The sequence below is a fragment of the Peromyscus californicus genome, unplaced genomic scaffold (assembly GCF_007827085.1).
Source record: "Peromyscus californicus insignis strain IS unplaced genomic scaffold, ASM782708v3 Scaffold_20__1_contigs__length_68692818, whole genome shotgun sequence".
NCBI lineage: Eukaryota > Metazoa > Chordata > Mammalia > Rodentia > Cricetidae > Peromyscus > Peromyscus californicus.
In genome coordinates this window covers 58,015,662-58,028,728 of record NW_026294503.1, presented here as the reverse complement: position 1 = coordinate 58,028,728, position 13,067 = coordinate 58,015,662, and the positions used below count along the sequence as shown (strand labels likewise).

At 46.6% G+C, this 13,067-nt stretch overlaps 1 protein-coding gene across 5 annotated transcripts in view; it reads left to right on the top strand.

Annotated features, from left to right (window-relative positions):
• Window positions 1–1,567: 1,567 nt before the first annotated feature.
• Window positions 1,568–13,067, top strand: part of Yaf2 (YY1 associated factor 2) — a 65,971-nt gene continuing 54,471 nt past the window's right edge. The window contains exons 1-2 of one of the 5 annotated variants that reach the window (XM_052748714.1): window positions 1,568–1,706; window positions 2,061–2,186. In XM_052748714.1, coding sequence (XP_052604674.1) covers window positions 1,681–1,706; window positions 2,061–2,186 — 152 coding nt within the window. In that variant the 5' untranslated portion in view covers window positions 1,568–1,680. Of the gene's footprint in view, window positions 1,707–2,060; window positions 2,187–3,982; window positions 4,096–13,067 lie in introns of those variants that run through there. The other 4 variants (XM_052748709.1, XM_052748710.1, XM_052748711.1 and 1 more) reach the window with 4 other exon arrangements.

Here is a 13,067-nt window from a genome sequence, read left to right as displayed (position 1 = left end):
TTGAAAAATCAATGCAACTGCTAACATACAACTTTTATACTCATCTAAATTAGAATCTCCATTTTGCAAACATAAAGTGATGCTAACCGACCAAGCAAAACCCCACATAAATCAACATTTGAAACGTTTTTTCAAATCTTGTGTAATCCAGAGCCTTGTGCACGCTACGCAAGTGCCCCACCTCTTAGCTATATATACCCCAGCCTGTTCTACTATACTTTGAATTCCGTCTCTCAGAGGCCTGTAGTCTATTTCCCTCTTAATTACCCCAATTCATCTCTAATTCCCAATGATAAAAAAGATGGCGTTTCCCATTTCGGTTATTAGCTTATTAGTTCTTGTTGCTTAGTAAGTAATACATCAATACAGGAGTCTCCCCTTAGCTGAGGTTTTTCTTTCTTATTTCAATTACCCTCAGACAATATAGTTCAACATATTAAGGATTTCATAAACGATTAACTCATAAGTTTTTAGTTGCTGTCCCACTCTGAGCATTATGATAAAAATTTGCTTCTTCCTGCTCTGTCCCAGCTGGGTAGAGATTTCCCAAACATTCTTACAGGACACCCCAACTGCAAGTCATACAGCTAGCTGTCCTAGCTTCAGATCAACTGTTCTAAGAACGAAGTGCCTGAACTCGGGTCCTCTTTACTTAAGCCTGACGCTAAGCTTCTATGCCCCCATCAGTCCACCCAAGTATGGCAGAAGGCAGGGCTCTGTGAAGGGATGAATTTCCTCTATTACTCTCTCCAGGGTGCAGCTTTTCTGATGGCGATTCACCGACTGCCATGCTAGGGTGGTCTCTTGATCAGAACGATGGCATGCTAACTCTGGTTGTGGGGTACCGGCTCGATTGATTGGCGAGGTGGGACTAGAACTTAAAGGACCAGTGTCAGGATCGAGGACGGGATGCCTGTCTCCAGCAGGCTGAAATAACGAGATCTGGAGGGAAATGGTGTTCAGGGCAGAAGCAAGCTCGTTGGCCATGAGCAGCATCCGTTTTATAACAAGCCACTGCAGAGCCCGGTGAGGCCAAGAGCACGCCTCTGGAACGAAAACACCATCAGACCCTGCAAAGGTTTCGTCACGTCGGAATTATGTAAGCCAGAGCAGGGCACCGAACCTTTCCGGAGGTTCCGTCGTCTCGCTTCCCCTCCGCAGGGAAGGGTGACAGTCCCCGCTGCGCGGTGGGGCGGGAGGGGCGCGTGCTCGAGCGCCCAGGCGTTTGGCAGGCGCGGGCCATCGCGTGCCCTCCGGGATCCCCGGCCGCGGCCTGGAAGGGGGAAAAGCTCCGGGCTGGGGAGGCGGCCGCGGCGGCGGCGGCGGCGGCGGCGCCGCGAACTCGCCACCGGTGGCCGGGCCGCGCGCTCCCCGCGTTTGAAGTCTCCGGCGCGGCCGCTGGTTGGCCGGCGCGGGTCACGTGCGCGCGGGGCAAGGAGTTTCCCCGACAGCTGGAGGCTGCGTGGGATCCGGCGGCGGCGGCGGCGGCGGCGGCGGCGGCAGCAGCGGTGGAGGAGGAGGCGGCGGCGGCGGCGGCGGCTGCAGCTCGCGGCGCGCGGCGCGGCCTTCCCCGCCCCCTCGCCCCCCGCGCTTCCGCCGGCCCCCTTCTCACCCCCGCGGCGCTGACAAGACCGGCCGGGCCGCGGCTCCGCGCGCGCGCGCGCGCTGTCGGCAGCGAGCATGGGCGACAAGAAGAGCCCGACCCGGTACGAGCCCCCGCCGGCGGGGGCGGCCGCGGCCCGAGGCTTGGGATTGCGGCGGGGTGGACGGACTCGGGGGCGGGGGGGGGGGGGATAGCGGGAGGTGGAAGGGACGGCGCCGCGCGCTCGGCTGCCCACAATGGGCCGCGATGGCGGCCGGGGTCAGCGGCCGCGCTCCCCTCCCCCGCGCGCGCGCGGTGCTGGGCGGGCGAGCGGGCGGGCGGGCGGGGAGGGGAGAGAAGAGAAGAGAAGGGGGGGGGGGTGAGAGGCGGGGGTCGCGGGCCGGGCGGGGCGGGGCACGGGGCCGGGCGCGGCCTGCCGCTGACCCCGCGCTGCGTCGTGTCCGGTTGTGTCCTGCAGGCCGAAGCGGCAGCCGAAGCCCGCCTCGGATGAGGGCTACTGGGACTGCAGCGTCTGCACCTTCCGGAACAGCGCCGAGGCCTTCAAGTGCATGATGTGCGATGTGCGGAAGGGCACCTCCACCCGGTGAGTCCCGCGCGCCCGCGGCCGGCGACATCCCCCCCACCCCACCCCACCCTACCCCACCCCACCCTACCCCATCCCCGCGTGACGCGGGGGACATCGGGGCGGCCCAGCCAGGCGGCGGCCGCGGTTGGGGCGCGACCCAGCTTCAAGGGATCGGCGGTGGCGGCGGCGCCGGCGCCCGCAACGCCGGCTGCGGGGGGCGGAGGGGGGTTGGGGGATGATTTAAGGGGGTCGCTGGCGGCGGCGGCTGCTGCGGCGGCTGCGATTCTTGTGCGTGGCCGGTGCGGTGCCCCCCTCCCCAGCCCGGCACGAAGACGTTGGCCGCATTGTTGTTAGTGTGCGGGTGTGGGTGTGTGTGGAGGGGGATGGGGGTGTGGAGGAAAGGCTACGATGTCTGTCATTCGACCCTCCGGGGTGGGGAGGGGGGGAAAAAGTGTCTCGTTGTTCCGATCGTAAGAGGTTAAACTTGCTTAGGAATGGATGTCCGGAAGGGTCCGGGCCAAGGTTTTGCGTCCTGTGGTTTTTTTTTTTTTTTTTTGGTTCCATTTCTGTAATAGTTTACAGGGAAGTAGTTGGGAGGCGAACCCGGGAACACATTTTTTTACTCCCGAGGAGCTGAATAGCTGGAGACAAACGTGATTACATGATCTTTGCCTGTTTGGAGCCCTAAATTTGTTGTATGGTAGATGTAAGAGTATTATAGTTATCTTAAAAAAAAAAAACTTAAAAGAATTAAATCTAGGAAATTCAAAGTCAGTGGCATTCTTGATCTGTCTACACTTGGTCGTAGGTCCTTTGCAGGAGGGTAGCCTTTGAATTCACTTCTTAGAGTCTTGTGATTTGTAGCAATATTAGGTAAGGTATTTATTTTGATACTATGAAGCCTATTAAAATACACATTACCACGATAAGAACACTGGGAAGTTTCTTGTTGCTTGAAAAAGAGGGCCTATATAATTTTGACATATTCTGAGTAGTCAGTTCAAGTTATTTCTAAAAATGAGGTATCCTGGTTTTGAATGCAATTTATAGAATTTTATTAAAATTTTAAGTGTACAGGCATGTCAGAATTTTATCGTCTCTACCATACTAGTTGCTTTTGACATACCTGCCTTGTAAATCTCAATAGGCTTTTACTGTGAACTCATTTATATTAGACACAATATTTTCACCATTTCATGATGTTTATTAAAAAGCAAGTTTTAAAATACCTTTTAAGTTAAAAGGAAAGATTCTAAAACGATACACTATTTGCTATTTTTGAACTCACGTTTTAAGCGTTGTGAAAAGCGGGGTGTATCTTTATGTCTATATAAGGACGAGAATGGCTTAGCATGGAACTGTATATCTACGTATTTGTAAATAAGCGATATGGAGAACATTTGACTTTCCCTGGAAGTAGAGACAATGACTATAATCCTAATCTCTGCCACTCTATTGGTGCTTTTTGTTTCGCTTCCCCCTCTATTCTCTTGTAGCTGTTAGAAAAATCCTGGAACTAGAAGAGCCTATTTGTTTATTTGCAGAGACAGCAAGGAAGGGGGGAAGTTGGTGTCCTGCTGCACAGCCAGTCTTGGGGTTAGAGGAGCCCCGAGAAATAGAATAGGTTGGAACACTCAGAAGAGAGGCAGCAGGCTGAATCCCTGGCATCTGGAAGAAGCGACTAGTACACAGGGCAGTTGGCCCAGGACAGAGGAGTGGGCCTACTTTAGAAGAGGCCTGAGGCCAACCTGGGGGCCCCTGACTTTTTTTTTTTTTTTACACCAGTATATCTAAGCTCTTGTAGATCCACTTTTTAGTGGTGGAAACATTACTTGAGGAGGACTCACTGAAGCGTTGTCATGTGGATTGAAACTGAAGAGGCTCTGGGCAGCTCACCAGAAGTCTAAGGGACACTCTGTTCCCAAAAGTAAGTGTTCTGCACTGTGACCCTCTCAGCTTCCGCCTTCCTGCCTCTCATTGTCTCTTCTCTTCTGGCTTTGGCCCTAAGATGACTCTTAAGAGCTCTCATTTCTCTGTTATCGGTTACCTGTCCTTCTGCTGTTTCTGAAACCGAGAGTGGAATCCACGTTTGGATAGAACAGTAGAACAGGGCATTGTTAATAAGTAGATACTGATTTCATGCAGAGTATTTCGTTGTCGGAACAATAGGAAAACACGATTCAAGGACTGCAGAACACAGATGAAAAGCCAACGTTTCAGTGTTTGGGAGGAGTTGTTCCCCCAGTTGGCATGTTTATTAGCAGTTAGAGTAATTTAAAGAATAAGGCTGGCGAGAAGCAGAGCAGGAGTGGGTAGCTCCAGAGCATAGGGATGCAGCTTGCTAACAACTTGTTTGTGTGACCTTAGCCAGTACTTGGATCCCTTGGGTCAGAAAGACCTCTGAACTGAATCTGTCTTAGTTGCCAAATGTGAGGCCAAGCCTAAGCCATTCTAGACATCTGAAACATCTTTTTTTTTTAATGTGGGAAGATGGGTTCGTAGTGTTTCTTTAAAGAGTTTACTGGAATGGATATATACTTATATATGTATTTAGATATATTTTTTGTTTTGTTTTGAGACAGGGTTTCTCTGTGTAGCCCTGGCTGTCCTGGAACTCGCCCTGTAGACCAGGCTGGCCTCAAACTCAGAGATCCACCTGCCTCTGCCTCCAGACTGCTGGGATTAAAGGCATGCGCGACCACTGCCGGGCTAATATGTAAATTTTTTAAGCAACTGGTTCAGATGAGTATTTTCTTTGGCTCCATCTTTGGTATTTGCATCATTCCACAGAATGTGTTATATACATAGCAAGTATGTCAGAATAAAAAGGGATTGGACATAGCTTATGCCGTTTCTGTCCTTGAATTTCATTTTGTATTTGATGGCTTTAGTTTAAATTTGTTTAGTCCTTTAAAAAAATCTAGACTGAACAAGAAGATAGTGCAAGGATCGTAAACTTCTGTATTATGCTTTTATCTAAACAGTGATAGATGTCAGAAAGACAGGATTCTTTTGAGTAAGCCTTGCCCTGTAGTTCAGGCTAACCTTGAACCCACAGCATTTCTCTTCCCTTAGCCTCCTTAGTACTGGGATTACAGGTATGAGCCACCCCAGACAGACAGGGAATATTTTAAAAAGGAAACAAATACACAAAACCCAAACCCCCAAAACAGAGGTGCCGCCTAGTCTCCTGTATAGCTGGCTCTTGTTTTAAAGTAAGTATCATAAATAAGAGCATGTGAGACTTTAGGAAATGAACTAACTATTCAGTGTTGTAGAAAGGAAAGTATTTCCTATTGCTCATGAAGGTATTAATTGCTTGCTGGATGATTGAATGAAGTGGGTGTCTAACTTCAGGCCTCAGGCATGGTGCTTACAGTACTCTGACTTGAAGCCACACACTCAGCCTTGGAAAATTACTCTCTTGATTAATTTGGATAGCAGATAGTTACAAATAAAAGTGACAAAGTTGTTTGCTTTGTTTTTGAGCTGTTGTCTGAATGGTAGCTGGTAAGTCATCCTAGCCCTACACGGCATTCAAGCATAACGGGTAATGTAATTTTTCAGGATAGGTGTCTGCTTGGTCTCATTTTGGGGAGATGTGGGAAAGGTGGTGTAGTAGAAAAAGTGCTAGTTCTTATGTTGGGTTGGAGTCTGGTAACTTCATGTCTCGTTTGAACCACGTCAGCATTCAGCAAAGTTTCTTTAGTTTCTTTGGTTATACAGAATCTCAGTTAGGTACTCACTCTCATGAGGAGATTTTAGTTTCTTTCGTTAGTGTTTTTGTGGATGGGAAACACTTTGGGCTATATATAATTTTATAAGTGAGGGACTAGAGAGGTGGTTCGTCAATTAAGAGCACTGAATGCTCTTCCAGAGGACCTGCATTCCATTCCCAGAACTCACTTGGCAGCTCACAACCATCTGTAACTCCAGTCCTAGAGGCTCTGATGGTCTCTTCTGGTCTCTGTCAGTAACAAGTACATGCATGGTATATAGACATAAATGCAGGCAAAACACCCATACACATAAAATAAATGAATAATTAAAATAAATTCTTTATGTGAGGTCATATTAATATCTTTCATGTGAACTAAAGAGATGAAAATTGCCTATTAAAATGTATTTATACTTTATAGCTAACACAGTATTATGGTTAGAATTTGACTGTTGGTAAAAAGTTATTTCAGCTTCTATAAAGTAGGAATAAATTGTAAAGTACAGATTTTGAAGAAACTCTAAAGTAGCCAACCATTACCAGGTCAAAACCTTTAAATGTACTTACTATCTGTCACTGGCTTTCTGTTTATTGCTTTGAGGTTTGGTACCAATTTTTCTAGACACTTGGTATAGAAATAAGAGAAGCAAAACAAGGGCCATCTAATGGTTTTCTTTTGAAACACAGTTCCTGATCCTCCACAACTTGATGAACACGTCTACTTATTATTTAGGGACTTATTCTCAAGGGTTTATCCTCTGTTTATCTTGGGTTAAAGAACTCATACAAGTTCATTGTTTATAGGGAAATTGTGAAGGGGATTAAGTGTTTGGATTGTACCTAGTAATGATTTTCAGAGTGGAAGGAGGAACCTTCTTATTCTAAAAGTGCTCTTTACAGTCGTTCACTGTGACGTCCAAGGTGCTTTCACAGCAGCACTAAGCCGTCTTGTCCTTCTCACTGCTAACTGTGTGGTGAGCAGTGCAGAGGCGGTGGTATGTGCGGATACTCACTTCAGTGTGAGTCGGAGCAGAAGAGCTGCATGCCATTGTATTCAGGGCACCCTTCCCCACCAGCCACTGGAATTCGCCCTGCTTCACCTGCGAGTGTCCCTGCTGAAGCAGGGTAACTGGCCAGTTCTGCTAAGTTTTTCCTCTTAGTAGTCTAACAAAATGGGAAGTACGCATACAGCACTTGTGCTGTAGGCCCAGCTGTGGTGGTTGGAGACAAAAGGGAGACACTTGTACTGTTGCCACTTGAAAGGCTACCCGGAAGACGGGAATTAGTTAGATGTGAGACTTTGACGGGTATTTTCTGAAAGTAAATGCAGTGAGTCTGTCACATTCAAGAGAAAAATTGATGGTATTTGCATCAGTGATATAAAACCAAGTGAAAACTATACTTTTAAAAACCCATAACCAAAATAATAACTTTGGTGCTCTGAACACTCAGAAGTTTTTGTATATCTCACTTTTACTTTTTGCTCTTCTCCATATGTTTTGTCTGGTAAGATTGGTGATAATATCAGTGAGTGTAATTTCTGATATTTTCATGAACTGTCTCCACATCTGGAAGATCTGTATAACTTAGTGAGCTGTTATTTCCTGATAACCAATGCAGCATGTGGCATTAAAGAGCCATGCATGGGCCGGATGGTGGTGGCGCACGCCTTTAATCCCAGCACTTGGGAGGCAGAGCCAGGCGGATCTCTGTGAGTTCGAGGCCAGCCTGGACTACCAAGTGAGTTCCAGGAAAGGCGCAAAGCTACACAGAGAAACCCTGTCTCAAAAAAACTGAAAAAAAAAATAAATAAAAAAAAATAAAAGAGCCATGCATGGATAATCGAAGTACAAAGTAGAAAGGTCTTGAAGGAAATATCTTGAAAACTGAGTTGATGTGGTTTTAGGTTTTCCATTGCATCTAAACTTTAAGAAACAACTACTGGGGCTGGAAAGATGGCTCAGGGGTTAGGAACACTGACTGTTCTTGTAGAGGACCCAGGTTCAATTCCCAGCTCATATGGCATATTCCCATATATGGCAACTCATAACTCTGTAACTTCAGTTGCAGGGGATCTCACATCTTCACACAGACATACATTCGGGCAAAACACCAATCCCCGCCCCGCCCCCCCCAAAATAAAAAAAAATTAAAAACAAAAAAAAAAAAAAGAAGGAAAAAGAAACAGCTACTTAGAAAGAAGTCTATCCACAGCTACTTGAAAGAGCAGAGTTGAGGCTGGGTGTGGCGGCCCATGCTGGCACATCTAGTGTCTGGGGACTAGGAGTAGAGTCAGGAACATGGCAGGTTTGAGGTCAGCCTGGGCTATGAAGGAAGACACTTGTCTTTTTCTTTTTTAGAAAAGAAACAACTCTTTTTCTTCTTTTACATACCTGTTGGAGCCTAAGTATATTTCATGTTCTTGGACCAAGATAACATAGTACTAGAAATTAAATGCGTAGATAGGTACGACAGAACACTTTGGTTAAGCAGATGTGGGAATCTTGCCAAAAAGAGCACTGTACACAAACTTACCTTTATTTTGGAAAATGCAGAGATTCTTTGCCGTTATAAAGAATATGTCATTTAATTAAAATGTGATGTGTTTTAAGATGAACTAGCAAACATGCATTTGTGTGTTTTCTGGACATGGAAAGCAAGCTCTCATGGGTGGTAAAGCAAGTGCTCTGTCACTGAGCTTGGTCTGTTTTTATTTCTAGTACAATATACATAGACGAGAACACGGAAACAGAGGCTAAAGAGATGGCTCAAAGGTTAGGAGTACTTGGCTGATCTTCCAGAGGATCATGGTTCGATTTCCAGCACCAGTGTGGCTACTTGTCAGGGATCCAGTGACCTCTTCTGATCTCTTTGGGCATTGCCTGCTTGTGGTGCATATATCTTCATGCAGGTCAACACCCATACACATAAAATAAGAATAAATACATCTTGACAGAATCCACAGAAACATAGCTTTTGAGAGCTTGAAGAGATCCGGAAACTAAAAACAACTGCTGCCCACAGTTGTACAGGCCTGTGTTTCTCTGCATAGAGTAGGCTGACTTGAGCAGGAACTCTTTCTGCTTCCCAGTTAGTCTGATAACTGATGATCTCTTATTGCTGAAACTTGTTGACTTGGCTTCAGTCTTTTAAGTGTCACCTTCTGGGTCTTTGGTGTTGGTGGCTTTTGCTTTTGAATTAAAATATTCCTTCTTTGATATTACCAACACTCCTTTTTCCCTAGTAATTCTCTGAAATTAATTTTTGCCTCCTCACATCTGACTTTTCTGTATTCCTTACCTTGTATGTGGCATAAACGTTTTCTAGTACCTAAGCTAGAAACCAGTGTTGCCTGACTTGCTGTTACTCTTCACGTACAACCTTCATGGGTTGTCTCTCAGATCCTTTTTCGGTTTCTGTCGTTACAGCTTAGAATCCTGTACCATTTCTTTCATGAAATAATGAGATAGCAGGCTAATTGATCTCTTCCTCCAAATGCTGCATACGTCTTTTAGAAAACCTACGTAATACTGGTTCTTGTATGCTAAAAAAAAATAGTGCTCAGGGTCTGTGCTATTCTTGGGCAATCCTATTTCTGTTCACCTCAGATAGAGCTGGTGACTGACCAAAGAGACAGTTCTACACCAACCAGCTTGGTGAACCAGTGGGTTTAATTGGGGTTACTTAGAAGAGGAGCATGCACCACCCACGAAGAGTCTCCCTTCCGTAAGTTGTTTGTTTATTTTCACAGAGGAGAAGGGGGCCTTGTGTACCTTCTTAAATGCCTGTACTGTCTCTCCTTCCGGTTAGGAGATGTCTTGTGCAGCCCCACTGATTTCAAGATGGCACTGGCAGGAGAACAGAGTTCCTCAGCATTCTACTTTGTCCTCTGGCTCTTTCTCACTCCTTGTGGCCCCCTTTCCACATGTCCCTGAGCCAACATCTAAGATTATTTTCTCTTACTTAGTGGGGAACGTTGTGCTATTATGCATGGTAAGAGTCCCTTCTCCTCAGCACTTTGACTGGTTATGAGTCTCTATAGTAATCACTGACCTTACAAAAAGAAGTTTTTCTGACCAAGGCCAACAGCAGTAATAATCCACAGGCATAAACATAAAAGGCAGTTTGATGGGGGCACATAGTATTCATTTAGCCAAAACCACAGTGGTGACTTCTCCAGTAGGCTCTATGACCTCCTTGGCCCTGGGCTCTTAGCCTGACTAATAGTTCCTTCCAGTGGAGCAGGCCTTGGAAGGTGGTTGAGTGTGCTGTCAGTCAGGACACTATTGCATCAGTGGCCACGTCTTGCATGGCATACTCAGGGTGTTAACATGAAGGGTACATTGCTGAGTAAGACCATTGGCAACAATTCTTCAGCAGCCTTTGTAGTACCTTTCTGTACTACAAATCATAGCTAGTAGGGACTATGCTTTGAGCTCAGCTTGTCCTGATTTCTCCAAGTCCTGCAACCAAAGTTCATTGTTGTTGGTTTTTTACTGTTTTTCTTTTTTTTTGGCGGGGGGGGGGGGGGGGGGGGCCACCACCCAGCTCCCAAGTAAATCACACACAGAGGCTTAGTCTTACTTATAAATGCCCGGCCTTAGCTTGGCTTAGTTTCTTGCCAGCTTTCCTTAACTTACCCCGTCTATCTTTTGCCTCTGGGCTTTTCCCATTCTCTTACGTCTGTAAATCTTACTCTGTTGCTGGTTGTGTAGCTGGGTGACTGGCCCCTGATGTCCTCCTCCTTCTCTGGCTCCTAGATCTCCCTTTCCAGATTTCTCCCTCTATATATTCTCTCTGCCTGCCAACCCCACCTATCCTTTCTCCTGCCTCGCTATTGGTTGTTCAGTTCTTTATTAGACCATCAGGTGTTTCAGACAGGTACTGTAACACAGCTTCACAGAGTTAAACAAATGCAACATAAACAAAAGGAACACACCTTAAAATATTCTACTACAGTTCATGATGTCTTCACCAAGAGTCTTACCATCTAGTTTAGCATATAGCCTATAGCACCAGCAGTACCCTTTTTGGTTTGTGTAGCCTCAGTGATCTTCCTAGCCAACTCTCGAAGAGGCAATTCATTCTTGGCACTGGAATTTTCATTCAGTAACCTTATGGCTTCCACAAGTTTTTTTTTCATTCATACAGGGTACCTTCATGCAAATTCATAACCATTGTAGGATTTTTTCCAGTCACCTTGTTGGCTATTATTGGCACCTGACACAGCCATAAAACTCAAGAATTTTGCAGTGTCCCTGGCCCGTGTGCCTTATGTGAATTGGTTTTCTCATTCATGCTCTTTTAGTTGCTCTTCCATGTTTTCAAGATTCTGTTCTGAATCCGTGTGACATTCAGGGTTAGCTTTATGTAATTGAAGTGAGGCAAGTGCCAGTGGGTCTTCCGCAGCAAAGAACACTCAAACTAGGAAGAAGACATTGGCAGCAGGGTTCAGTGCAGTGTGAAAGATCCCATCACTTCAATGGTGGTTTTCCCAAAAGAGTAGTTTTGGATAGAGCAGCTTCATAGATAACATTACTTATTTGTCTCTGACCCACGGTTATGGATGGATGTGCCTGTGCCTTGTGCATCCCCAACCCCTCATCCCTGTCCTAGTTTGCTTTTCTGTTGCTGAGATAAAACACTGACCAAAAGCAGCTGGGGAGGGAAAGGATTAGTACGTCTTACATAGTCTATCACTGCGGGAACCTGGAGGGAGGAACTTGGAAGAATGTCTCATGCTTGCTGGATCCCTGTGACTTGCTCTGCTATGTGCCTTCTGTAACCTAGGACCTCTGCCCTGGGATGGTACTGCTCACAGTGGGCTGGGCCCTCTGATAGCAATTAGCAATTAAAAAAGTATCCCACAGACATGCCCACAGGCCAGTCTGATATAGACAGTTCCTTAATTGAAGCTCCCTCCTCCCAGGCATATCAGGTTGGCTACAGAAGCTGACAGCCCTCCCATTCCCCACCACCCGGGATAAGGCAAGGCTAGTTGTAGTGCCCCAGGAGGTGTGCTTCTCCTGCTGCCCAGGCTCTAAGTAGGCAGTGCTGCTAGCTGCTGCTTCCTCTTTGGCTACACCCAACTGTTGAAAGGGCCCAGGCTGGGAGAGTAGTTTGTACTTCCCAGCCGGGGGGAGGTACATAGGATACTCTGGGAGGAATTGCCCACCCCTGGGACAAGTTTAATCTTTCTGTCTGGTCACACTTCTTTATCCTTTATCCCTTCATTAAGGCTTCTCATAGGCTCACAAATACTAAATTTGGTCATCAGCATTTCCCTAGAAACTAGCTCAACACACATGGGGTTGAGTGGCCACCATGAGAGACCTTCTTGATTGCTTTAACACTTTTAATTTGTCTTTATTTAAAAATGTATTTTATGTGTTTGGGTGTTTTGTCTGCATGTATCACGTGTGCAATACCGTCAGAGGCCCAAAGAAGGTGTCACGTTCTCTGGGATTAGAGATATAAAAGTTTCCATGTGGGTACTGGAAATTGAACCTGGGTCCCCTGGAAGAATAACCAGTGCTCTTAACTGCTGAGCTTTTATTCTAGCCCTGTCTTTAGCACCTTTTGAACCTTATTTTTATGCTGGTTTAAGTCACTTAGATGCTCTCCGTGTCCATCTACCTGGTAGAGATCATCTCACTAAGGGGCTCAGCAGACCCTGAACCAGGGATCTCAGCTCGGGCCTGGGGCTGTAGTAGTGAGTGAGCCCAATCCTAGGAAGACGGTGGTTGGCAGCCACGGCTTCGTGATTTCAAAGATGACAATGGCCATTTCAAGTGTGGAGGACAGAGTTTCACAAGATCAAGGCTATAATCATCTGTTCCTAAATTATTTTCCTAGACTCACTTCGTGCTGTGTGTCTGTCTCAGTCAGGGTTACTGTTGCTGTGATGAAGCACCATGGCCAAAGCTGTTTGAGGAGGAGAGGGTTTATTTGGCTTCCTCTTTGACATTGAAGGAAGTCAGGACAGGAACTCAAACTGGGCAGGGACCTGGAGGCAGGAGCTGAAGCAGAGGCCATGGAGAGGTGCTGCATACTGACTTGCTCTCCATGGGTTGCTCAGCCTGCTTTCTTACAGAACACAGGACCACCAGCCCGGGGTAGTCCCACTCACAATGGGCTGGGCCCTCCCCCATCCATCACAAATTAAGAAAATGCCCCACAGA